At 47.6% G+C, this 27,057-nt stretch overlaps 1 protein-coding gene across 5 annotated transcripts; it reads right to left on the minus strand.

Annotated features, from left to right (window-relative positions):
* Positions 1-189: 189 nt before the first annotated feature.
* On the minus strand, positions 190-26,828 carry Chrna2 (cholinergic receptor nicotinic alpha 2 subunit). 5 transcript variants are annotated; one of them, XM_076930825.1, is made up of 9 exons: positions 26,035-26,828; positions 19,210-19,634; positions 17,622-17,762; positions 10,163-10,305; positions 8,942-9,093; positions 8,493-8,537; positions 6,085-6,194; positions 2,646-3,675; positions 190-1,548 (listed from the first exon to the last, which is right to left on the minus strand). In XM_076930825.1, exons 4-9 carry the CDS (start codon positions 10,233-10,235, stop codon positions 1,423-1,425), a joined length of 1,536 nt encoding a protein of 511 aa, XP_076786940.1. In that variant the 5' UTR covers positions 10,236-10,305; positions 17,622-17,762; positions 19,210-19,634; positions 26,035-26,828; the 3' UTR covers positions 190-1,422. The 5 variants fall into 5 exon arrangements, with proteins under 5 accessions (XP_076786940.1, XP_076786941.1, XP_076786939.1 ...); XM_076930826.1 differs by lacking the exons at positions 19,210-19,634; positions 26,035-26,828 and adding an exon at positions 14,328-14,457 and having other exon boundaries at positions 17,622-18,112; XM_076930827.1 differs by lacking the exons at positions 17,622-17,762; positions 19,210-19,634; positions 26,035-26,828 and adding exons at positions 2,152-2,199; positions 17,081-17,155 and having other exon boundaries at positions 1,426-1,548.
* Between the last annotated feature and the right edge of the window lie 229 nt (positions 26,829-27,057).

Below are 27,057 nucleotides of genomic sequence, written 5' to 3' on the forward strand. Positions count from 1 at the left end.
AGAGCTGTCCAGAGCAGGTTAGCCACCTGATGGGACCCTGGGAAGGCTGGGGAAGAAACCTCCTCCAAAGCTTTGGTATATGTAGCAGTTCTGGAGCCCAAAGCAACTGGGTTGGTTTCTTTCCACTACTCACGATGAAGGGTCCAGGTGCCGAGCTCTCTCACCCAGCACAGGGCTGAGTGAGAATAATAAGAGTGGACACTCTGCCCTGAAGGAGCACACAACTGAAAGAGCCTGAAGCAAAGATCTCAGTTCCTGGGAAAGGCACGAACTGCATAGGGTGCAGAGAGTGGAGAATTGGGGACCAGGCCCTGTGGATGGCAAGAAGGGTGCCAACATTGGAGACTGCCTTCTTACTTTGTCCACTTGATGATTTGAAGGTGGCCCTGACCCCTTGCAGCAATTACTGTACCTCTTTTTTTGTAGCATAGAACAGTGAGGCATTACGCTGAGGGGGACTTGGAGGCTCTAAAGTGCTTTCAGATGAGTAGTGGCCCAGTCACTTGCACCCATTGTTGCTGCTCTTCTGCCTCAAGTACCCACCAGGGCATCCAGATCAGAGTTTCTCAGCCTTCCTAATGCTATGACCCTTTACAGTTCCTCACGTTGTGGTAACCCCCAACCATAAAAAAATTTTTTTTTGTTTCTATCTCACAACAGTAATTTTGATACTGTTATGAACTGTAAGGTAAAGATCTGATAAGCAGAATATCTGATATGTGATCCCCCTGAAGGAGTCATTCGACTCCCCAAAGGGTTGCAACCCACAGCACAAGTTGAGAACCACTGCTCTAGAACTTTCTTTGTGTCCCCCTCCTTCTGGAAGTAGCCCTGTCTCTCTGACATTTCCCGCAAAGCACACAGAGACAGGTTCAGAGCAGGCTCTGAGCTTCTTCCTAGGCCTGGATTAAAAACACCCCAGCCTGCCTCCCATCCTTCCCCCCGACCCAGTAGGCTGTCCGAATCCACAGTGTTGTGAAGAACTCTTCCACACCAGGCACCCCCATTGTCCCCATGTGCCCTACTTTGGGCCAGTGTTCTATTTTTCTTTGCCCTGGTCTGTCCCCTCCATCCCTTTGTTTGACCTTTTGCCATATACAGTTCCTATTGCTCCTTCAGGAATATCTTGCTCTCCCCCATATCACCACCATGTTGTCACCTTCTGCAGAGCAACCTTCACCTCTTCCAGTTCCTCAGTATCCCAAATAGATGTCTTGTTGAGTGATCTCTGTGCTTGTCACAGTAATGACACCATGAGCTGTTGCAAGGAGGATATGAAGTCCAGGCTAGGTTGGGGACCTTGTAGAAACATTGCAGGTAGATGGTATTAAGTCAAAAGAATATTCTAGAGATGGCTCCAGTCACAGAAGACCAGAAGATAGTTGTCCAGGCCACGTAGGAGCCAACATGAGGGACATGAAGTCAGATCATTCCAGCCAGGAATGGAGGGAGGAAGAGCCCGATGGTCCCCAGGAAGCAGACGATAATGAACAGCCAGAGGAATATCCGGTCTACCACCATGGCCACATACTTCCAATCTTCCTTCACCTGGAGTTAGAATTGGGCTTACTTACAGTGACAAGAGCCAGGCTTTGGGAAGAGCAAGTGTCCCTCCCACATCCACCCCCATAGAGGCAGCAGTCACTTGAGTATCCTATGTGTGGGATAACCAGGCTTGTGAAAGCCAAGTTTATCCTACACATAGAGATGGGTGGAGAGAGAAACAGGCTTAGCTCAGGGCTGATACATCCTTGGGAATGCCATTCTGTCTTTCCCCATTCCCACGCACTGCCAGGTTCAAGAGTCCAGAGGGACACGAGGAGACGCTAGGACCGCCAAGAGGCCATGGGCCTTCAAAATCAGGAAAATCTAAATGTAGTCACATAGCTGCCCAATAATGGGCTATCTCCCTACAGAGCTGAAGGGGACAGAAAGAGGCAGATTGTAGCCCAGGGCAAGTCGGTGTGGAAGAGCCAGGGCTTAGCTCTTCAGCTCATAGGCCAAGCCACAGGATCTAAATTCTTAGACATTTCTAAATGCATGATCAATGTTCTTATCTACTCTGTAGGATCATCCCACAGGAACCACAGACCTTTCACTCCTCCTTTGGTTGGTAAGGGGACAGCCAGGTTCTGAACACTAAGTACTTACCATATGCAGCATTGGGGAGGAGAGCCAAACCCTGGTTCAGCTTAGAATCTGCAGGGTTTGAAAGCGAATAGGGAAAGTCTCAGGATGCCCAGAGCCTCTCTACCTTAGTGCAGAGGCCAACAACACACAGAGCTGATGCATTTGTACTTGGTCTCTGTCCCTGCACAAAGCAGTCTATCTCCCCGCCCTGCCCCCACCCTCCCATAGAAAGACTGCCCAGCAAAAGCCAAAGCAGATGGAGACCAGCATCTGAGCTCCCCAATTTCTGCTCACTCTCTCCCACTTGGGTTGAACAGAGTGGGATGGGTCCTGTGGTATTCTGCCACCAGCCAGGAAGTGACCAAAGAACTTCTAGCTAGTGTTCCACATGACTGAGGGAGACTGTCCTTACAAGAAGAAAAGGGGTTACCCAAGGGGATGCCCTGGGCTGGTATTTTCTCTTACTAAGCTGTTAGAATCACCCACAGAGGGGCCCTTCCCTCAGCCCAACTCACCGAAGAGTCAGCATCCTCAGACCTCAGGTGGTCAGCAATGTAGTGCACACCTTCTAGTGCTTTCTGTATTTGAGGTGACAGCAGGATCTCACTAGCCTGGGATGGAGCCTTGGCCTCAGGCCCCATGGTCCTCAGATGCAGGCTGCCATGGCCATAGAGAACACCCATGGAAGAGTCCGGGAGGCCTGCACACATACATATGTTTTCATCTTCTTCTTCCTCCTCTTCCTCTGTCTCCTCCTTTTCTTCAGCATCCATGTTGGTCTCCAGCCAATGATAAGTGGGGCTGAGCTTCAGACCCGGGGAGCCATGGGGCTCCGTAGGTGGCAGGGGCCGATTCATCATCAGCCACCGGGGCACCCGGCCTAGCAGGGCCACCCTCACCCAGTTGGGCATATTGTGGGTGCTGGGGGAGCGGTGGTGTACATTGAGCACAAAGACCGTGATGACAATAGAGAGGGTAACGAAGATCATGGTGAAGAGCAGGTACTCGCCGATGAGCGGGATGACCAGCGAGGTGGACGGGATGATCTCCGTGATGAGCAGCAGGAAGACGGTGAGAGAGAGTAGCACCGAGATGCACAGCGTGATCTTCTCTCCACACTCAGAGGGCAGGTAGAACACGAGCACGGTGAGGCAGGAGATGAGCAGGCACGGGATGATGAGGTTGATGGTGTAGAACAGCGGCAGCCGGCGGATAACGAAGTAGTAGGTGACGTCGGGGTAGATCTCCGCGCAGCAGTCGTACTTCTTGCTGTTATAGGTCCCCGTGGCGTTGATGATGGCCCACTCGCCGCTCTCCCAGTAGTCCTTCAGGTCTACGGTCCGCTCCATCTGCTCCAGGTCGATCTTGGCCTTGTCGTATGTCCAGGAGCCAAACTTCATCTTGCAGTTCTGCTGGTCGAAGGGGAAGAAGGTCACATCGATGCTGCAGGAACTCTTGTAGATGGCTGGGGGCATCCAGTGCACAGTGCCCGTGAAGAAGAGGTGGGCCTTGGTCATGTGGGTCACCGCGAACTCCCCATCTGCACTGGGAAGAGGAGACAAGCTGGGGTCCTGCGTGTGTATCTGCTTCCTCCACAAAGTAGAGCAACTAGGTAAACAAAGTCACTACTGACTAGCTAAGTAGGGGATCCGTGCAAGGGTGTGAATCTATCCTACAGACAGATGTATCTGAGTTGTCTCTTCAAATGCCAGTGTTTTAATTGCAGAGGTAAAATTTTTAAATAAATTTTAAAAAGAACCATTATTGCCATTTTGATGTTACAAAATTACATATCTGACTGTCATAAAGACTGTTCCTTAATTTAACATATTTCAAATCATGGGACATTTATAGTCTGATCCTGTTTTATCCACTTAGTATGTTGATGTTTTTGTGGGTCTTATTGTTGTTTTATGAGACAGGGGTCTTACTAGGTAGCCCCAGCTGGCCCACAACTTGATGGCTGGATTTGACCTTGTGATCCTCCTGCCTCCGTATCTTGAATTCTGGGATAACAGGTGTACTCCACCATACCTGACTAGAGTAATGATTTGAGTGTTTTGATTTTCCCTCATGATGCAAATGGGAATTCAGTTCCAGAAGGGGAGGATCCTAGATTTTATACCCGGAACTTTTGTTCCTTTCCAGAAGAGACTAACATTTTGGCTGGTGAGGAAATGCCCTGTAGTCTGTGCGTTTAGCATAGTATTGGGGGCCAGTTTCATCTACCAGGGCCTATACTTGAGGGATGTGAGATGTGGTCCCCACCCTTGGGGATACATGGAAATGAGATATATTCACATGACATCACTATGCAACGGGGCATTTGGAATGCTTCTGAGACCAGGAGGAACTTCTGGCTGGGCTCAACAGGATTACTGTGAAAGCTTCCATTTAATTAGGCCTTGACCCGGGAGATGGACACAGGGCATAAAAATAGGAGGTCTCACAGGAACAAGAAAGAGATTGGCAGGCAGGACTTCAGAGAACTCTCAGTTCTCCTGGGTAGAAAGATAGTCTAGTCTTTAAACCTCTAATTCCTACATGCAACCCAAACCTGTAGTGATAATTTTTGTCATTTCACAGAACTACCACTAGATGGCAGAAGTCTCCCATTTGGGGGAAGAGACCATGTGATTTCATTGACCCTTTGCCTATTAACCTGGAGGAGGGTGTGCGCCACACATCTTTTAAATGCCTGCAGCAGTTCGGACTAGCCTTTGTCCTACCAGAAGAACTTGTTGCAATCAGGTATCAGGAACCAGCTGCCTTTATTGACAATCTTAAAACTCAGATATGTCCGCTGCTGGGACTTTGCTCCAGATCTGTCAGACAGAAGCAGAAACTGGAAGGATCCTAGGTGCCAGCTCAGGGCAGAGATGGGGCCTAGGGGCTGGGGGCCTATGACTCCTGCAGCGGCAAACAGCAGTTGTTTAAGGCTTAGACCACCAGGGGGTTGACTATCTAAAATTATGTTACCCCCACCACCACTAAGAATCTTCCATGCCAATAGGTTGATCAAGAAGGTAGCAGTGTCTCCTAGAGACCTGCTTTAGAAAGTCCGGTAGCAAGAGACACGGCCATCATTTAAGTATTAACATCTGGACTTTTCCGTGAAACCTGTCCCAAGCCAAAGGAAAGAATAGGTTTTAATTTCTTTTATGAGAAAGTGTGTGTGTGTGTGTGTGTGTGTGTGTGTGTGTGTGTGTGTGTGTGTGGTGTGTGTTACATGCACATGTGTGGTGGGATGCCAGAGCACAGTGTGTGCCTGTGTGTATATATATGCATGCATGTTTGTGTGTGTGTGTGTGTGTGTGTGTGTGTGTGTGTGGTGTGTGTTACATGCACATGTGTGGTGGGATGCCAGAGCACAGTGTGTGCCTGTGTGTATATATGCATGCATGTTTGTGTGTGTGTGTGTGTGTGTGTGTGTGTATGTATGTATGTATATATGTATGTATGAGAGAGAGCGAGAGTGCTGGCACACATGTGTTAATATGTGTGTGTATGTGTGTGACGTGTGCACATGTGTGGGGAGTGCTTGTACATATTTGAGTGTGTATAGGCCTCAGGTTGCCATCAGTGTCTTTCCTTGATCATGCTCCATCTTTATTTCTCAAGAATCTTAGGCTTGTCGTTTTGGTTAAACTGACTGGCCAGTGAGCTCCTAGGATCTACTTGTCTCCCCTACCCCCAGTGCTAAATCAATCTCTCTCTCTCTCTCTCTCTCTCTCTCTCTCTCTCTCTCTCTCTCTCTCTCACACACACACACACACACACACACATTGAGACAGACAGACAGAGACAGAACACCACGCCCAGCTTTTATGTGATTGCTGAGGATTCAAACTTGGATTTTCTTGCTTGCTCAGCAGGAGCTCTCATTCACTGAGCTTCCTCTCCCCTGCCCCCTCCCCCCCCAAGATCCACTTTAATTAATAAATGGCTTCTTACTTGTTGTAGAGAACAATGTCTGGGATCCAGATCATCTCTGAAGGGACGCGGAGGGAGGTGATGTTGCCAAACTCACCGGGGTCCCAGCGTAGCTTGTAGTCATTCCATTCCTGCTTGGGGGAGTGGTCACATCAGGGCACTGTCTCACCCTCACCAGGGACCTCAAGATGATCTGAAAGGAACTGTGGGACTTGTAGGACCCTTGAGTCCCTCTTCTAGCCCCACAGAATCCAAAGAGGCTGTGATGCCAGGAAAAAGCTCTGATATGGGTATCAGGCAAAGCATTTCTCACAATCAGCTCATTTTGCTCTGACCTTGGTAGTCAGAATCCCAGGATGCCAGCACCAGCACACTTGGCCCTCTAGCTGTACCTCTGGCCCTTGTTTGGACGCTCCCCACTTTCTGAATCTGTCATGCAGTCACTCCTTCTCCATGCAGGGCTTGCCAGAAATAGCTAGTGAAGCCAGGAGAGTTACCCATGACCTCCAAACTATGCTCTGGAGATCTCCCTGTCCAGGTGTCTCAGCAGGAAAAGAATGCTCTAAGTCCCAACTATGCTTCCACCAGAGCAGGTCCAAGTGGGTTTTAAAATTAGATTTTATTTGTTTTGTTATTGTTTATTTAATGGGATATTGTGTGGTGCAAGCTGGCCTCAAACTTACTAGGAAGGTAAAAAATGGCCTTAAATGTTTGCTCCTCGGTCCTACTGCCAAGTTCTGGGATTGAGTTCATGAGCCCCCATGTCTAATGTAAGTGGTGCTAGGGAATCAAACCCGGACAAGCACTGTACAAAACTGAGCCTCAGCCTTTAGTCCTCGGTTCAGAGCCCTTACTCTCTCTCTATCTAGTCCATCTTTCAGGATTTCAGGTTCATACATTTGGGGACACTTACAGAAAATGAGGGCATTTGAATGTCATAGGCCTAAGATGGATGAGTCACCCCTTCACAGATGGGGACAAAGGGGCTTTCAGAGGGTTAATAACTTCTCCAGCATCTCAGGCTAGTCCCAGGCAGCCACAGAAGTCCTGGCTCCACCCAGTGCTCTTTCCTCTCCTCCACAAGCCCTGGTATGAGTGACCAGGACAATTGTGGTGATCAAGGATCTATACCTATCCCCTACCCCTCCATGACATGACTGCATGCCTTTCAAAACTTCCTCCTCACTCTGGTTCCCATCGGTTCATCCATAGAGATGAGGTTCAGAACCTCCAATGGCTCCAGAGTGAACAATGTCAAAAATGATTGGCTCAGACCAGCCCCTGACACAAGCATTTAGTTTAGAAGTAGCTATCACACATCCAGAACCAAGTGAGTCAGGGATTGTACATAGGACCCCCACAGTGAGCAAGGGACCTATTTGAATGACTCTGAAATGTCATCATCTTGGTCTTTGTGGGTTTCTGCCTTCTGGTCTCTGAGTCAGGGCCAGTCTGGTACCCAAGGGGCCAGAGTATGAAGCTGAGGGCAGGGGACCGACCGCTATAAATCCATAAATGTCTACCAGCTTCTACTTTCTGTCTCTTGGGACCCTCACTCAGGGAGGCTTAAGCCACCAAGTGAGAATCCATCAAATCTCCTTCCAAAGAGACCCTAGGGAAGGAACTTGAGAGTGTGCATGGAGGATCCCAGCCTTTTGGAATCTTCCAGGACTTTTCAAATACTCATGTAAAAGATAGACATGTAAGGCAGTGCATCTCACCCTCCCTAATGCTGCAGCCCTTTAATACAGGTCCTCATGTTGTGGTGACCCCCAACCATAACATGATTTCATTGCTATTTCACAACTGTAATTTTGCTACTGTTATGAGTATAATATAAACATTTTTGGAGATAGAGGTTTACCAATGGGCTGTGACCCATAGGTTGAGAATTGCTGATGTAAGGGAAGCCATTTTAGACAGCAACAAACTAACCACATCTGGCCCCATGCCACCAAGTACCTTAGTCACCATTTGAAGCAGAGAAAGCCATCTGACCACCAGGTCACAAATGCATGTAGTGTGAAAAATGGGTCATTGCTTTATGCCCGTGAGCTCTGGGGTCATTTGTTAGGTAGCACTGACTCAAAGACACACATAGAAGGAGATGGGTCTTGGAACTGGGTACCCTTGTCCTATGATGAAGGGATGCTGATTCAGTGAGCTGTGCTGTAAACCTGGGACAATGAGATGCTTGCTTCTAGAAAGGCGTCCCTTGGTGCTGTGAGTGAAAAGAACAGTTGAATAAGAGAATGGCCAACAAAAGCCAGCCCCAGGGAGAGCAGCCTGCAGTACCACAGCTGCCTCACACCTTAGGTGACTACTACTGATCATGACCCATGAATTTAGATCTTGCTGCTTGATAAAGAGGGTCCTAGAAGGGACTGGAGACTACATGTGTCTGCCAGCTCCTACCAGGGAAGGCTTACCTGCTTTAGCCAGACATTGGTAGTCATCATTTGATTCTTCTCATCCTGAGGTAGCAGAGACAGAAAGTAAAGACAGTTGGGGTGACTGATGAACCAGCCCAGAAGACAGAGTGTATAGGAGGCACTTTGAAGATCTAACCCCAGGACACCCAAGTCTAGCAACCCCTCATGTTAGCAGCACTCAGATTCTTCAGGGTCACCCAGATCACAGAGGAGGGGGTTTGAACACATGTGTTTTAGAAAACTGTCTTTTAACAACTTATGTTCTTGGGGGCTCCAAGGCGTGGGAAGGCACCGTGGCAACCCAACAAGGTAGCTGCATGCTGTGACCAGGGTGGGCTTTGAGGGCTGGTGGGAGAAAGGTTGAGCTGAATCCAGGGAGGACCAAGAGAAAAATCATGTGAGCTGGGGGCTGATCAAAGGAACGCAGCATGAAAGGTTATGCCTACCACATCTATGAGCTGGGCAATGGATAGTCCAAAGCGTACGATGACCACATCAGAAGTGTTGGGCACTGGCCGTGCCCAGCGATTGTAGCCTCCAAACAGGTGTTTGAACAGGCGGTCCTCAGCATGGGTGTGTGAACCTTGCTGGGCCAACACTGTGGGATAGGAACAGAAAAGAAAGGATCTGCAAGAGATCAAGGAAGTAAGCCTGTGTCTTTCCTTCTACTTCCCATCAAAGCAGCGGCGTTCACCATTATGTAGCTTCAGTACACCGGTGCACATAGGAAGCCCACTGTAAACCCCAATGGGGATTCCATAGATTAATGCAAAGTGGTGTTTAACACAGCGCCAATAGACTACTCTGTTTGCATAGTAACACACCAGGCAAACAGCAAACACTCCTGGTGCCTTCCTGATTTTAAGTAAAAAGTCAGGGAATGAGGGTTGCCACCGCTGAGCAAGAAAGCTCAGACCTAGAAACCAGTCTCAGCCAGAACCAAAGAGCCTCAAACAGTATGGGGGGAAGGGAATGGGGATAGGAGATAGCTGAGAGGGGCTTCACCCACTGCTATGAGCCTGGCTGACAGTGAGATGTTTTTTTTTTTCCTTTTCATCTACTTCTACAACAAGCTACTGATACCCATGAGAACATCTCCCATGCAGGGTACCACCCTGAGTTCTTAAATCACCAGCTCTGACCAGTTAGTTCTCTTCAGCTGTGCAAAGCTCTGCAAAACTGTCTGCTGGGATTTATCGTGTCTTTTTGCACTGTTTTGCATAATAGCTTCTCCACTCAGGGGCTCTGCTGTCTGAGCAGGCAAAGAACTACCTTATAAAAAAACAGAACGTCTTCAGCAGCCATTGGGATAGAAAGTAGAGAAATGACCATAGCTATTGTGTACATACCCACCTATCTACTCTAGCCTGTGTGCTATGTGTAAGCTTCCTTCATCCCCACAGCAATCTTGACTGGTCTATGATGCTGTTTGCATTTTGAGATCAGGAACCCTAAAGCTTGGAACAAAAGGCAACAAAGCTGCTAATATTACAGTTGAAACAGCCTTTCATCTTCACCCTGTGGCACTGGCCACACAGCCGATGACCTTAAGTGCCCCCTGTACCCTTGAGAATGAAATGAGCTGGCCTTCTGGGGAGTCCACTATGTGGTCTGTGAGCACATAGTGGTGAGAGGAAGTCCTAGTGGTAGTGGTGGTACCCGCTCACCTGCTGGCATCTGAAGGAGACACCAGAGATAAAGATGTATCCAGAACTGGAGAGCAGGATGGGAGAGGGCCATGGCTTCAGAGGGTCCTGGTTTTCCTTGGACTACCAGGAGCTGGCTTCTTGGAAGTTCTGTCTCTCTGCAACTGAGTAAGCAAGGGAAGACTTAGAGTCAAATGATGTGACATGCAGTGTGTTTGTCTTTTATACTTCATAAAGGTTTAGAAGCTGAGCAAATGGCTGGCAACAGGCCTGCCTGGCTTATGGGGCTCCTCGGCTGCTCAGCTTCACTGAGGAGACAGGCTTCTCCTTTTTTCCAGAGCCACTGGACCATTAGTTACTTAGCTGACAAGCTAAGACATGACTGACCTTCACAGAGGAAAGTACTAGCCTTCCTGTTATAGTGACCTCAACTTCTCATCTTTTGGACATGGTGGTCAGCAGCAGTATTTGGCTACTAGTGACAATGACCCAAAGATGAAGGGAAGCAAATTCCATCAGAGTTGAGCGGTGGAGTGATGGACTTCATGTATCTAAACAATGGGATACAGTGAAGGCATCAGAAGGAATCAAGGACTAACATGACGTTTTCTACTGCTGGGATGAACTTTAAAAACATGCTATGTGAGAGAAACCAGCCACATATTGAATGAGTCTGTTGGCAGGTGACCTCTGGGACTTGCTGGCCACCCAGCCAAACCTGGTCATTTGAGCCCTAGTCCCAGTGAGGGGTCCTGCCTCAAAAATAAAGATAATACCTGAAGAATATCTGAGACTGTGGCTTCTGAATATATGTGCACACATGTGCACCCCCCCTCTCTCTCTCACACACACACATACACAGAGTTTATATATCCAAATGTCTGTGTGTGGTACCTTATGTATACAGACTGAAGATAGGACACTGGCTCTTAGCACAGGCATGGTATTTCCTTTTGACGGTAATGAGAATGTTCTGGGTATTCTGAGATGTTTTGGAATGGTGATGGGGCACAGCATTCCTACAGCCCTGAATGCCATTCATAGTTTAATATTGTGTGTACTTAATGGTGGCTTCATAAATATGTGTAAGAGGATGCTTTAAACATAGAAGTGGCTACATCCATGCAGGAATCTGGAATCACCATTGTTACCAATGGAGCTGTGAAGCTGCTTTCCTCTGGTCCTCATCCTTTAGTCTATCCTATCCTGGCCCAAATGACCAGCCGAGAGTCTAGCACCACCAGCTGCTGCTGTCTCTCCTCCAAACTGTCACCGTTCTGCATTGTGCTCCTTACCCCATCCAGAGTCTAAAAATGTGACTTTTGAGTCCAGGCCATGTTATTAACAGCTCTGAGAGTTCATCTTATCTGTAGGGTAGCTATGACCTTCCAGAACAAGTTCATAGTCCAGTGGTGTCATAGGTATCTGTGTGTGAGCGCCAGAACACTGAAGAGGGGGGCCAGGCACTGGGTTGCTCTGTGGAGGCCAATGCACTGTGACCCAGTGGGAACAGTAGTGATTGCCTGTGCCGAGTAGAGAAAGAGTGAATGGGGGAACGCCAACATGCTGCAGTTTATGGGAGATATTTACTACTATAATTAACAGCTCCAGGGTGTGTTTGGGAGAAGAGCCTCCCCACCCCTGCCCCACCACCACATTCAACTTCTCCACCCAGCCAGATCCTGCATGCACAGCCTCCTCTGGGGTCTAGAAATGTATAGAGAAACCATCCAGTCCCAACTGATACATTTACAATGGAACTCCTGCACCTGAACTAAGGCTTGGGAGTCACTGTGGAAGAAGATGGGGAAGATCGTCACAGCCAGAGGAACAGGGAGTTTGCTGTGAGATTGTGTCTCCTAGAAATGTCAGAAGCTACACCCAAGTCTCATCAACGTGAACTGAGCAAGGATGACTGTTTTAGTCAGGGTTTCTATTCCCACACAGATCATCGTGACCAAGAAGCAAGTTGGGAAGGAAAGGGTTTATTCAGCTTACACTTCTACATTGCTGTTCATCACCAAAGGAAATCAAGGGCAGGAACGCACACAGGGCAGGAACTTGGAGGCAGGAACTGATGCAGAGGCCATGGAGGGATGTTACTTACTGGCTTGCTTCCCCTGGCTTGCTCAGCTTGCTTTCTTATAGAACCCAAGACTACCAGCCCAGGGACGGCACCACCCACAATGGGTCCTCCTCTCTTGCTCACTAATTGAGAAAATGCCTTACAGCTGGATCTCAAGGAGGCCTTTCCTCAAGGGAGGCTCCTTTCTCTGTGATAACTCCAGCTTGTGTCAAGTTGTCACACAAAACCAGCCAGTACAATCACAACAGCAGATATGCAAACATGGAAGGGGAAGCCCACGATGCCTCTCCAGCACAAAGAACTACAGTCAGCTAAGGAAAGCTGAGAGTTAGAGAAATGGCTTTCCTCAGGAAAGAGCACACCAATTAGTTCTCTAGTTCCAAACGCTCTTCACTGGAAACATACATAAAAGTGTCATTATATACAGCTTAAGCAGGATGTGTGTGTGTGTGTGTGTGTGTGTGTGTGTGTGTGTGTGTGTGTGTATGAATAATTTTTAAAAAGACACCAGGAATTTGAAAAAGATCAAGGGGGATGGATGAGCACGGGAGGGTTTGGATTGTGGGGGTTGGGGAAGCAGAAACTATGTAATTACACTGTAATCTCAAAAAAAAGGTCTTTTTAAAAATTGAGATTTTCATTCATCACCTGCTCCCTTGGAAGAATACTACCCTGACCACCTCTGTGCCTGTGCTATACTGCACACACCTTTCTCTGCATTGCCTTGGTTCTCATAGAGGTAACTGGCTTTGTCCCGACCCCTCCTCAAATGTCCCAGAGAATGGATTTAAAAAGTTAGGTTTTCAAAAGGTGTCAGCTCTGGAAACTTCTTCCAGAACAACGCCTCCTACAGGGGAACAACAAGAAGATCTGCCCTGGGAATCCCCCTCACTGATGGCGCACCATCCTTGGCCACCTCTGGAGTAGCCCCAGCCTGGTGCTGGGCCTGCTTCCCTAACCCCAGCTCCTTCAATTCCAGGGAAAGTAATCAGAACTAGCATCTTAGGTTTTCCTCCGGTGTGCCTGCAGTCACCTGTTGTCTCTGGGGGTCTAGATTAGAGGCATTTTAACTTTTAAAACACTTTTTATTGGTTCTTTGTGCATTTCACATCATGCACCCCAGTCTCACTCGTTTCTCTAGCCCTTCATACTTGCCTTCCACCCTTGCAACCTCCCCAACTACAAAAGAAAAGGGAAACATCTCATTGTGGGGGCTGCACTGTGTCACAGTGTGTCCCACAGAATACCCTTTGTCCACACTTGTTTGCTTGCAAACGTTCATTGCAATGAGTTGTTGGTCTGTTCGAGGCCTCCGGCTTCTGCTACGCTATCAATATGGGAACCTCACGGGGACTCCTCTCAGACATCCTGTTGTTTTCCTGTGTCATGGAGAACCTGTAGCTTTGGATCTATAGGAAGACCCCTTTGCATGCTCTAGCAGTTCACGGGTGGAGTAGATGTTGCGCAAGGCCAAGGCAAAGCCCTGGATCTGGGCCTGAGAGGTGTGAGCTGGTCAGCCTGCCAGCTCTCCCTCACCACATGAAGCCTTCTATCCCTTCCCAGACTAGGTCATCCAGCGCCACCCCCAGCAAGGGGTAAAGCCAACTCTCCTACTCTCATGACCTCAGGGTTGGCTCGCCTGCAATCCCCACAACCAGGGCCAGCTCTACTTTGCTGCCCAGAGGAGGTACAGGGCCTGCTCTCCCAAATGTTGCAGGTGAGGAACGGCCAGTTCTCTTGCCTGCCGTAGGTGGTGAGAAACAAAGAGGGTGGGGTAGCAGGAGGGCATGCCTCCCTCAACTGTACCACTGCACAGCAGACAAGTTGTGGGGCCCAGGTCTCCCATGCTTCCACCATCAGGGCTGGCTCACCTGCACCCCACCCCCACCCCCAGGGTCAGCTCTGCTGTGCAGTGCCAGTTCTCTTGAGTGCTGTAGCCAGTGAGGGCAGAGCCAGCTCCCACTCTGATGGATTCAGAGTCAGCTCTCCTGCCTGCCAAAGGTGATAACGGGGGAGGGGGAGAGCATTTCTCCCTTGCCCAGAGACTTTTTAAAACTTTTTGACACTTTTCTACATTTCTACATTTTCTAAATTTCCTACCACAAGCATAATATTGAAAAGTCTTTTTAGTATGCTGCGACATCCACCGTGTCTTCTATGTGTCCTCCTCCAGCCTCACAGGTGCAGCTTCACTCCAAATTCACATAGAACTTAGATTCCAGTCCACCATCTGAATAGATACAAGCAATCAGGGTGAATTGTGTGATGGGAGGAATAGCCTATGTCCCCGAGAGATATAATAAAGAAAGCATTGTGCTCTCAGTGGAGACCATATAGCCTTCAAAAGGAAGATCCTGACAGGAATGAACCTTGATCGTGCTCATTGAAATAAGATAGACACAAAAGGACAAACATTGTGTGACTCCAGTTCTAGGAAGAGGCACCCGGAGTCATCAGATTCCCAGAGACAGAACTTAGAATCAGGTGGGGATGAGGAGATAGTATTTAAAGTGTGGAGTGTCAACTCAGGAGGACACCGTGGTGCTGGAGTCTGAGATGGTGGCCTAAGATGGGACACCATGGTGCTGTGTTTGCTGTCTGTAGGCTGAGGGTCTGGCACATGGCACTACCTGTTTGTTTGTTTGTTTGTTTGTTTTATCACAATAGTAACAGTATATCAGAGTCCATCTGTAATTTCACTAGGTTTGTGTGCCAAGCTCTTTATCCATCATCCCATCTCCCCAGACCCCCAGTGGCCCATTCTTTATTCATTTCTTTCCCCTACCCCTACCCTTTGCCAATGCCAGCAATGTATACCGTAAGTAACGATCAGAGATTGAAATCACTTGAATGACAGAGAAAAACCATAAGAAAGAATAATTCTAGATATCTCATGAGTCATGTACTCTGAGGTGATCCCTGACATTTATTTGTCCCCCCTTGTTGGCTTCAATGCCCCTGGATCCTTGAGCTTCTCTTCCAGGCTTTAAATAGCCACCCATTCTGGAACCCCTTCCTTAAGTTTGATTTCTGTGCAGACACCCAAGAAAGACTATAGCTAGGCTAAGCTGAGAGACCTGGAGTAGGTGGCTTGCCCTATGCCTTTCTTTCTCTCTTCCTCTCATCCTCTCTACCTTGGGGGTCCTCAAGGCCACTAGGCCTTCAAATTTACCTTCATGAGTGAGTGACTTAAGTCTCACTGTCACTGCCATAACCAGCCAGCGGTTATAAAGAGGAGTTACAAAACTCAGTTCTTGGAACTGGAGAGATGGCTCAGTGCTTGAGACCTGAATTCAGTTCCCAAGAGCCACTCACATCAGAAAGCTTATGATGACCTGTAACCCTAGTTCTAGGGACCTGGTGTTCTCTTCCACCGTCCACAGGCACAGGACACCTACATGGTGCATAGAGACATACATGCCTGAAACACAATTGTACACATAAAAGAATAGATAATTATAAAACTTAAAAATCCCAGGTCCTTATGTCCAGCATCCCACGGGCATGAAGACGCACTGATTTGTTCTTATGCTAGAAAACAGGCTGGGTAAGGACCACTCCAGGGTCTGTCTCATGTTAACATGTCGTCCTAAGAGCAATTCATATTGATATCCCTCAGGTTTACAAAGCACATTGGAACCCTTGTGGTCCAACATGAGGATTTACATCGCCCCTGGGAGGACCTGGAGGGAGAGTACTGTCTCCTATGTATAATTAAACAATCACTGCTTGGAGAAGTTGACAAATCTATCCAGTTCACAGAGCGTAGAAATGATAAAACTGAGGCGAACTCAAGCCCCTGCTTCTAAATTATATGGTGGTAGTATCAACCCCTTGGGTGACCATACAAGAGCCAATTACTTGGCAACATTCTAGAAACACAGACACTATGATCATTTTTGCCACCATCAATACTGGGGGCTGTGATGAACAAGGTGCGTTGCCTGGGTCCAAAGTTCTAAAATGTTCTTCTGTGTGCAGGCCACTGACTCCTCCTTTTAACTGAAACCACAGCTGCAGATTCCAAGGTTATGGTCTGAGTGTTATCCAAGGGATAACGATTTGCTCCCTCCTATTAATGAGGCCAAGGATGCAGGAGTGCTGAAGTTGTGTTGTTTAGAGATCAGGGGAGAGACGTCTGTTAAGGGCTGTCTGGAGCAATGTGCAAATGAGACACCATTGGCTCCAGAGGCTGTGTTTGAGTTGCCTCTGATTTCCACCTTTTGTAATTAGCCTACTGTGATCATTTCATTAATTTGTCACCGGAAACCAAAGAAGAAATTGTTCCACGTAATCAGCAGTAATTAAAGTAACCTTCCACCACTAGTTACAAAGATTTAAAGTGAAAGGCTCTGGACTCTGAGCCCCAGTGTTACGGGATCAGCAGGTCTGGGGTATGGATGCTGGTGGAGTGATGTCACTATTTGTTAAGTCTGGGTAAGTTCGATTATGCAAACAAACACACAAACAAAAATTACTCCACATGTAAAGGGCTCAGGTTCCCATTGGGGGTGATGCTTGCCAGGGTCTAGCACACCCCCACAGCCCCAGCACTTATTACAATCTTGCTTTTCTACCTAGGTTCAAATCCACTGAAGCCAGTATAACTTGGACCCTCTACCTTGTCTGCCTTCCTACTGCAGCTGCTTCTTAGCTGCCCACTCATCAGAACACACTCTATCCTTTCTGGAAGCACTGCCTCTTCCCCCAAACATGCTTAGATCCCCCTCCAGACTGCCATCCAGAAACCCCTCATACCTCAGCACCACACAGACAGCCCCAGTTCTCCCCCAAAGAGACCCCCAGATTAGAGGAAATGATGCCAGTTGTTCGTTTCCCAAAATAACACTCACGCTCCAAGGATGGAGGGCTCACACTTTGCTTCCATGGCTGCTCTGTTCAGTGCTCTGCTTATCACAGGAGAGTAAGCTCTCAAGGTCAGGTGGACTCTTGAAGGTTATGTGCCTTCACCAGCTGAAGCAGTACTTTGTCTAACTCCAACCTGGATCCACACAAGCCGTGGAGGACTTGCTAACTTTCGTGTCAGTAAATCCCACCACTGTCTGTTAGTCTAATTCATGTAAGTGTGTAGAATACCCACTGAATGAAGAGATAAATGAACAAGAGGACTGGAGTGATAAGGATAAACACTACTACAAGACAGAAGTCTCTACAGCCCCTAGGAAGTGGTCTTTTCACAGTGTTCTGAGCCGGTCCAGCAGGGTCAACCAGGAGGCTGAATTTTGCCCAGCAGCAGGTGACTTCCAGCATTCTGGCAGGACCATTTCCTAAGTGCTCACAAGTTGCTAACTTCCTTCTGAACTCACACCACAGGCTCCCCAGCATGCTGAGCACCTATACCTAGTCTAAGTTGAAAATGAACAACTTGCTTACCTGTGGTCATAGAAGAAGGTGGGGCCCTCGAGGGATGCAGAGAAGCAGCCGGCTGGAGACCAGGGTGGCTGGTGCAGATCGGAACTCAGTCGCTTCAGCTCATGGTTGCACAGACGCAGAAACTGGAAGCTTTGGGAGGCACTGTAGGGATGAGGGACTCAGGCTAGCTTCCTGGGGATAGGCGGTCGAGTTCAGCAGAGTGGTCAGTTTTCCTGGGGCTGGTCAGCTCAGGAGACCGTGGAGGCTTCACATAGGTGCCTCCGAGGAGGCTATCTTGGAGAGCCACCAGCACTACGGCTTCTGCAGACTGTACTCATACTGTGCCTCCCCCCCACACACACACACACTGGAAGGAGGAGGAGTCTACCACTATTCTTCACTTTGTCCAGCACAGACAGATGCGGCTCTGGCTTCTGTTCAGCCAATTACTATGATGGCTTGCTCCCAGCTCTGAAGGACCCTAGGCTCCAGGGCTGTCACCTGGAGTGTCTTTGGATCCCTGAACACACCCCAGATGAGGTCCTCTAGGATTGTAGGTCTATCTGTCATAACAATGTACAGTTGTCAGCAAAATGTGAGTGAGCCGTGAAACACCCAGCTCACAGTTGCCTCTGTTCTTTCTCACCTGGAAGATCCCTGCCCCGACTCTGACTACTGCCTGAGGGTACCAGGGTCTCCTGCCTGCTTTGGGTTCAGGCTTGTCTTCTTCTTACCCTCCTTGCACATGACTTCAATTTCTATCTTCTACAGATGTCAGGTTGTCATGCTCCAAATCTACAAGCTGACCTCCTGCACCTTTGCAGCTTGTAGATTATCACAGCCAGGTTTGTGCAGCTGGCTCTCCATGGCACCACCCCACACTTAGTGACCCCAGGCTTTCTCAGGCCCTGACTTCCTCTTCCTTACTGACCTTTCCCGTCAGCCCCTCCCACCCAGTAACTCTGCCTCCTCATTGAACTATTTATTCTCAAGACTTTCTGACATCCATGGACAAGGGCTGCTGTGTTTAATTCCAGTTCTGCTCAGGCATGGATTTGTGACCTCAGGCAAGCCTCAAAAGCCGCTTGTGCCTCAGTTTCCTCACAAGTGAAAGGAGAGTGTGAATGATGGTGACTAACCATAAGCTTTCTTTGAGGAGCCAACTCAAAGCTTTCTTTGCGTTGGCATGGGCACTGTGAGTTGCTTCAGATGGCAAGAGTGTGATGTTTGTAAAAACACAAACATTCGCATGCACCACATTTATTGTTGCACATTTGACTGCTAAAATCATGAAACACTCATCTCATTAATCGTGATTTAAAATGTTACTATAATATCTTGGCATATGCAAACATGAAGCGAGCTATATGCATTCTTCACTGGGAAACTGGAAGATGGGAAGGAGAGAGGGAAGAAAGAATCAGAGATAGAGGGAAGAAGGAAGAAAAGAAGAAGAGATAGAAGAAAGAGAAAGAAAGAAGGGGAAAGGGAGGAGGAAAAAAAGTATCAGGTAAAATCTGTCAAGATTCTTGGCTATCAGCAACAGAAAAAACCATCATTTAAGTAAAGCAGAAGAGAAAGCCACTGGGCAGCTTGCAGCAGCACTTACAAAACTGAAGGGCCTGCTTGGAGGCCAGGTGGAAACAAAGGAGGTGTTGGCTCCACTTCAGCCCAGAACAGCCCTGTTGCCTGTGTGGTAGGCCCCTGCTGCAGAACCAGGCACCAGAACTCAAGCACCACTGGTACTGCTGCTACCTCAGCTGTCCCTGGAAATCAGCCTTGCTGCTGCTGCTGCTGCTGCTGCTGCTGCTGCTGCCGCCGCCGCCACTGTCCTCGCTGCTCCCTGCCACAATCAATTCTCACCCCTCCCTGGTTATTCATGTCACTGGCTTCTCATACAAAGGTCAGGATAAATGCATCTGATTAACTCCATTCCCAAGAACTGGATTCGAGGAAGCTGAAGAGGCGGGCGTCTGTGTTGTGGTCTCCTGGGTGGAAGGTGGGCTTTGCATTTTCAACACTGGGGGAGGATTCCTAAAATATATCAAAGATTAAAATTCTTGGTTAGTCTCTTCACACCCATTCAGAGCTTTCCCTCTGTGTGGACACACACACACAGCCTTCCACAGCCACAACCCTCCTTGTTCTAACAATTCAAACCCAGAATTTGTTTGAAGTAAGTCTGGTCAGAAGCAGATATAGGAATAAGGATCATCAAGAAAGCAGTTTATACTCACAGATCCCGGCACACGAGAGGCCTAGAGTACCACATCCAGGGCACACAGGAGGAAGGGGATCTAAAGGGGAAGACTCTTGATTAAAGAACCCTCTCCCCACCTCTCCCTCAGCCTGTCCTGGATAGCTCTGGGGTTTGAGGGGTGGTTGTTTGCTTTTTGTTTGTTTGTTTGTTTTATGGGACAGTATCTCACTATGTAGCCCTGGATAGCCTGGAACTCACAGAGATCTGCCTGCCTCTGTCTCTGCCTCTGGAGTGCTACAGTTAAAATTGTGGGTCCATGTTCCTAGATTGCTTTAACTGTTACCTTAACACAATCTAGAATGATCTGAGAAGAGAGTCTCATTTGAGAGATTGCCTACATCAGATTGGCCTGTGGTTAAGTCTTGGAAGTGTGTGTGTGTGTATTGTTTTGATTGTTAATTGATGTAGAAATGTCCACCCCACTGTAGGTAGCACCATATCTCAGGCAGGTGGTGATTCTGAACTAAGACTAACATTGTGCACCTACCCCAGCCAGCAGTCAGCAGCCAGCATCTTTTTTTTTTTTTTTAAAGCCAGCATCTTCTACACTTTCTGTAGTGTTTCTTCGGCTATGAAGTGAGATCTTGGTCCAGAGAAATAAAGAAAATGCTAAACTCCAACAAATATCCCTCAGACAAACACAGGTGCTCATTCAAACCTTGGGGGTGCATTTTAGGAGGTAGCACCCCAATGGCACCCATGGCACAAGGCAATGTGCTGCAGAGTCTCCACTCAGGAGACACTACTCAATTAGGGTGAGCTTTTGTACATAGTTTCTAACACATTGTTTATGCCCTGTGAAGGAGAACAGTCAGGCTTGCTGGTGCCCAGATCTGGACAGTTAGTGTGAGCTTCTGTGCAGGTCATTTCCAGTCATTCCATCTCAGCTATGCAGGCCAGGGTCATCAGACCAGAGCCCTGTAACCCAGGGCCATCAGACCAGAGCCATGTAGACTAGGACCTATACTGAATAAGAATTTAGTCTTGGGTGAATAAGCTCACAGAATTCCAAGGCTAGAAGTGGAATACCTGGGCCTTTTTATGTAAATTCCCAATAGAATAACAGGTTCTTTTTCTAGTTTGTTGTTCTTGTTGTTTTCTTGTTTGTTTTTATCTATTAATGGCCTTCTCTCCTTTCAGCTTTCACTTCCTCAGTGTTCTGCACTGTCTTAGGTGTGTCCTAGTGATCCAGAGACTTTACTGACTTTACTCACTGCTTTGAATGGGATAGGAACTCATTCCATTAGTTGAGTGGTGACTATAACATGCCACATACTGAGATATTTCCTATTAGACTTCAGTGACTACAATGAACTACCTGAGGAAAACAACATATAAGAAAGGTTAATTTTGGCTTGCAACCAGGCTGGTTGGCTTTGTTGCTTGGGAGCCTGGGCTGGAGAAAACTGCTCACCTCATGGAGTCTGAGAGTCAAAGAGAGAGGCAGGAGGGGGCTGTGATCTAATATCCTTTCCAAGAGTACCCCCAGTGACCCAACTTTCTTCAACTAGTCTATTTAAAAAAAAAAAAAAAAAAAAAAAAAAAACTTTCTACCGCTTCTCTGGATCCTCAGGCTGGTCACCTTAGTGTTAAAACATGGTCCTTGGAGTAACACTTACTCTTCACATTCCGTTAGCTCAAACCTTGACATCCGGAGTCCAAAGCACCTATCAAAGATGGGGAGATCAAGATGCCTCCCAGCCTTGGAAGAGGAAGCCCCTCCGGGCACTTTCTGTGTCAGCAGGAAGGCAAGCAGATTCCACACACATGGAATCCAGTCTTTCTTTGTCATACAGGTTACTGCTACCACTTCTGCACAAAAGCCATCAGCATCATGTGGGTGTATGTGCACCTGCGAGTGTGTCAAGGCACTCGTGTGCAGGCCAGAGGACAGCGTTCAGGAGTCCTTTCCACCACGTGGGTCTCAGATATCAAACGCAAGTAGTTTGGTAACAGCAAGCCCATTTATCAGCTGACTTGTCTCATCAGCCCCATATGTAGCTTATCAAACATATAGACTAACCGTAAAGCTTTAGAAAGCAAACACCAGCCAAACCTTCCAGGTCTTACAGACAGCACAAGAATCTATGTACACATACACTCACCTGACTGCAGACAGAAGCAAGCAGAATTTTGCAGATTTGGGAGGCTACTGTGTGCCTTAGAACCTGTCTGTTGGGCAACATAGGGATCTGATGATGGCCGGGGTCTGGAGGCAGGAAGGTCATGGGTCAGGCAAGATGGTTATGGAGTTTTCAGCTAAGGCTGACAGAAGCAGCTTTCTGCACCAAGCACCATTCTTCATGAAAATCATTCCTAGTACATGACAAATCATTTCTCCTCAGTCAGAGTTGAAAACTCAATTAATGCAAGAAGTGGGCAAATCACAGGATCAAAATGCAGTTGAAATGCAAGCCTGGACTTCAGCCATCTGGATGGATGTCAATCTCATTTCCAAATGTCCTTTCACTACACTTCTTGAAACATTTCCCTTTCAATGTTAAAGCTTTGAGAGCCGGAGGCAGGAGCTGTGTGGTTTCTGATAGTTATAGATGCAGGCATTGCTAGTCCAATAAGGAGGCAACTGAGAGGACTGTTCATGTGCCCTGGAAGGTGCCAGCTCCAGCATATCAGGAGATCTAGCCTTAGACTTGAGCACAGGTTATCCTCATTGGGGGAAGTATGTTGATTGATGAGCCTGGGAGCCACTGGAGTGGCTGTTACCTCAGTCAAACAGCAGGGGGAAGATGCACTGGCTGATAGCAAGAGGGTTCTGGGGACCTGGCAAGAAAGGAGAGCTTCTATGGGCTTCTGGGAGAACAGAGTGGAGGTCAAACAAGAGAAAAGAACGATCTGAATTTGTCAGCTGGTTGTGGTAGTCTGATGGTGTGATATTGATGTCTGTGTCTGGGGGGTCTGGGAGCAAAGGTAATGATCCAGATGTTCATCTGCTTGTTCCCCCACTCCCCAGGGGCACACAGAGAGAAGAAGACAGCAGAACACTAGAGCAAACCTCAGTGAAAGTGGGTTCTCTAGGTAAGAGCCCCAAGTCAGGCAATAAAAAATGGGGTAGGGGGAGTGAACAGGAGAGGAAGGGCTAGGGCATGGTGGATTTTACTAATGATGGGTCTGAAGTTCTAGAATGCTCAATGAATGCAGGAGATGCTATAGAAAGGTTTAGGGGGATGGCTATGAGTAAAAAGTGTCTTTGTTGGCAATGACAGAAAATATGTGTGGGCCCATGACAGCTTGAAGAATTGAACTCAGGAAACAAGCAAGAGTAATAGCCACAGGCCAGATGGGAGCACAGGACCAGTCCCATGAGGACTCTGTTCTACAGTTGACCACTGAAGCCATGGGGTCTGTACTGTCCCTGCCCACACAGTAGCTGATGAAACTGCCATTCGAGACCCTTCACTTGTGTCCTCCTTTGGCTCAGCAGCTCCCATGTGCACTCCGGGCTGATGCAACTGATATAGTGAGCGTAGCTCACAGGTCTTTACCAAGATTTTCATCTGGCAGGGAATAGAGCAGAAAGGGGATTGTTAAGGAGAAGCTTGGGGAGGATGAGAGAAGCCAGTTCAGACCCTACTGCCAGGGGCCAGAGAGATAGCTCAGTAGATAAAGGCAACTGCCAAGAAGCCTGATAACCAGAATTCAATCTCAGGGATCCATAAGGTGGAAGGACTGGAAACTCTATAGCCAAAAAACACCACTGTAAGAGTCAGTCTTACCATGATACAGCTTCAACAAGGCTATTGCTGGGCCATCCCCAGGTACCAAGTCTACTCAAGACTCGACTGTAGACGCTCTTCTATTTCAGCCTCCATAGAAAACCTAGATGCTTCTAGTACTCCCACCATCACTAGAAGAAAGTTCTAGCACATGCCCCCCTCCCCCTCATTTCCTCGGGTTGTCCATTGTCATGTCCAGTCTCAGGAAGAGGCACCAGAGCCCATGTCACATGACCAGTCTTGGGGGGGGGTGCTTTGGGGAATGCAGTACCTGTGGAGTTTATCACAAGAAAGAAGTGCACAGAATATGAGAACTGTCCCAATAGAGAGAAGCTGTTTGAAGGAGCTGTGTGGCTCTGAATGACAGACAGATACCACTACAGGATGCTGCTTCCTGTCTGTAGGTGACTACAGACACTGAGTAGCTGACATAGTGACAGACATTCCGAGTCTCAGTCCTCTGGAAGCAACTGGCCCCATTGGGAATTCAACATTCCATGAACCACACTCACCAGTGGCACTTACCTTTTGTCTGCCACCCTTACAGATGAGTCCCAGGTACACACAATAGTACACGGTGCATAGTAAGTACTTTGTAAATATTTGGTGAATGAACTAAAGGAATTTCCCACTAGGGATAGAACACGATCAACAGACTAAGCATCAAGCAGAACATGAATTCAGGGACTCTAAGAAGCAGCTTAAATCTGAGCTCAGCTGAAACAGCCACAGCAGAGAGACCCCTCAATGTAAACTCTTCATCCAAACCCCAGAGGGCAAAATGGCTTTTAAAATCAAGCTGCAGGATAGAGAGGTGCCTCAGTGGTTAAGATCACTGGCTATTTTTCCATCTGGATTGGACTCCCTCAGCACCTATGTGGTGGCTGACAGCTATCTAGAATTTCAGTTCCAGGGGACCCAACACCCAACATCTTTCTGCCAAAACATCTAAAACCATCTCCTTAAACTTTCTTCCTAAAATTATTTGAATCAAATCAGGAATGTTGTAAAGTCATTAATTCATCTAAACAGCATTAATTCATGAAAGTTCATCTTCATGTTGATCTGCAGGTAATGTGCCCAATAGGGTGGGCTGATGTCCAGGAATCATTAGGCTATGTAATAGCAAGAAAGTCCTATCAGCATTGAGGAGCAATCCTGGGATAAAGTCTCTGGGGCTGTGCCTCCCCAGAGTGCACCCACTGCAGCCATGTAAAACAGTGGGTCATCTTCAGGAATCTCACTTGATAGCCATAGCCTTTCCTAGATGGCTCTGTCAGTTGGGGGTCACCACAATATGAGAAACTGTATTAAAGGGTCACAGCATTAGGAAGGTTGAGAACCACTGTCCTAGGGGATCCTGAAGAATTGCTGGTCTTTAGTCTCTGTTGAAAGCTTGAAGAAGCTGGTTCTATCAGTAGCAAAGAATCAGCAGCAACAGGGGAAATGAACTTGAAGGCCAAGATACCAAAGCAATGACCCTTCCTTCCATGTCTTTTTATCCGGGCTGCTATCAGAAGGTACCACCCACATTTTGGATAGGTCTCCCTCAACAACTAAGTCTATCAAGACAGTCCCCCGAGATATGCCCACAGTCCAACCACATACAAACAAATCTTCATTCCGAGTTGTGTCAAATTGACAACCAAAGCGATCCATCACGCTAACCAAGGACAATTACCATTTGAAGATGGAATTTCATTTTTCAAGACTTCATAGTTTTTTGGGTTTTTTTTTTTCAAGGAATGGTTTGTGAATTCCATTTTTTGTAGCCATTTTTTTCTTCTTTGCTTTGTAACTTTTATAAACACATTCATTTGGCCTTGGTAACACTCTACCAGTCAGAATGCAGATGTGTGCAACAGAAACCACTGTAGCTCTTTCAAACACATGGTGTATTAACTATGAGTAACAGGCAGATGTATTAAATATTGATAATTGTCAGAAGTATTAAATACAGGTGATGAGACAGACATATTACATATGAGTGACGAGGTAGGCCAACAAAATCTCTGAAAGGATTGGTTTCCAGGCAGCTAAACCTTTAAGAAAGAAACACCATTATGGACCTAGAAGCTGCCACCTCTGCCCCAGTCAGCTTACTGGGAACCAAGTTTCAGAGCATGTGGCTCAGAGGGCAGTCAGGGGTCAGCAAGCAACTCTAAGGTCTCTGGATAGAGCAGCTGGGCCAAGGTTTATGTTACGTAGTAACACAGAAATCTCCTGTTTTCAGGCCAGCTTTCTACTATCATAACAATACCAGAGGTTATATTAGCTTAGAGAGGGAAAGGGTATTTCTGGCTCACAGATTTGGAAGTGTTTTCCCATGAATGGTTGGCCTTGTTGCCCACAGCAACAGCACATAACAAAACCAGGAACAGGTTGCAAGGGAGAGAAACATCGAGGACCCAGGGTCCCAATATACTCTTGAAAGACGTACCTCTATTGACCAGAAGACCTTCCTTGGGCCTTCAACTCTTCAAAATTCAGCTGTCTCCTGATAGTGCTATTAATTGGAGGTGAAGTCTTTAGAGGAGACTTAATCAAATCATAGGCTCTTTGAAGAAGCAGTTGTTGAAGGTGAGACCAAAGCAGAATTCATAGTCAGGAGCTGCGGAGGACCATTCCATGATCAAGCAAAGTTGTAGGCTAAGAAGTTGGATGTGTAAATCTGGACCCCAAAGAAAAGTCTGTCAAGTCAGAGACTTATGTAAAAGTTTGTATACGTGCTTGTATACAGTTGAGGCTAACACTGAGCCCTGGAGCCTTCTCCTTCTCCATCTGGGATGCTGGAACCACAGGCAGACAGGACCATACCTAGCTCAGATTCTTTTCTCTTTCTGTCTTCAGACCCAGGGCCATTTCATCTCTTTCTCCATCACTCCACATTTTCAGCCAAAAGACCCTTTCTGTTCTCAGGGCAACACCCCACATTTTCAGTCACTTTCTGCTTCTTAGGTGTGAATCTCAGAAAACACAAACTGCCCCAAACAAGACCTGAGGGAAGAAGAGGAAGTGTCTGAAAGACTCACAAAAATTAACCCACAGTAGGGCCATTTTTCACCACCTAATTGGTAACAGCCAGAGCAAAGGAAGAAGTCAATTCCCAATTCAGTAAGGGAGGAAGTCTTTCACAACAGCCTTGGCCTAAACGGTGGATTTGTTCATCGAACTCGTTAATTAATAGGCGAGGTTTCTCTTTTCCCTCTTGACAAGGGATAGCACTGGGCCAAGGGGCAGGAAGGTTCCAGAAACCTCCAAGAAACCCAGCTCACTTTGTTTCCAAATGGTCAAAGTCTGAGAATAGGGAAAACTTGGCAGGATTTCTAGTCCTTGGGCTAAGCAGGAGGAAGTGCCCGAGACCAGGATTGACACTTGGGTGGGGCATTCAGCGGGAAGCTCCCAGCTAGGCAGCGGATCAGTAGGCTGGGCAATGTCAGTAGTGGGCGTGGTGGGGCGTGGC

The sequence above is a fragment of the Arvicanthis niloticus genome, chromosome 3, assembly GCF_011762505.2.
Source record: "Arvicanthis niloticus isolate mArvNil1 chromosome 3, mArvNil1.pat.X, whole genome shotgun sequence".
NCBI lineage: Eukaryota > Metazoa > Chordata > Mammalia > Rodentia > Muridae > Arvicanthis > Arvicanthis niloticus.

Bases quoted from the DNA above. Each gene is read 5' to 3' on its own strand.
- Chrna2 (XM_076930823.1), bottom strand. From the start codon at position 17,115: ATGGAAGCAAAGTGTGAGCCCTCCATCCTTGGAGC. The intron at 9,094-10,162 runs GTGAGCGGGTAC...CCTATCCCACAG, and splicing joins TCTCCTTCAGATGCCAGCAG to TGTTGGCCCAGCAAGGTTCA. The intron at 1,549-2,645 runs GTGAGTTGGGCT...TTCTAACTCCAG, and splicing joins CTGAGGATGCTGACTCTTCG to GTGAAGGAAGATTGGAAGTA.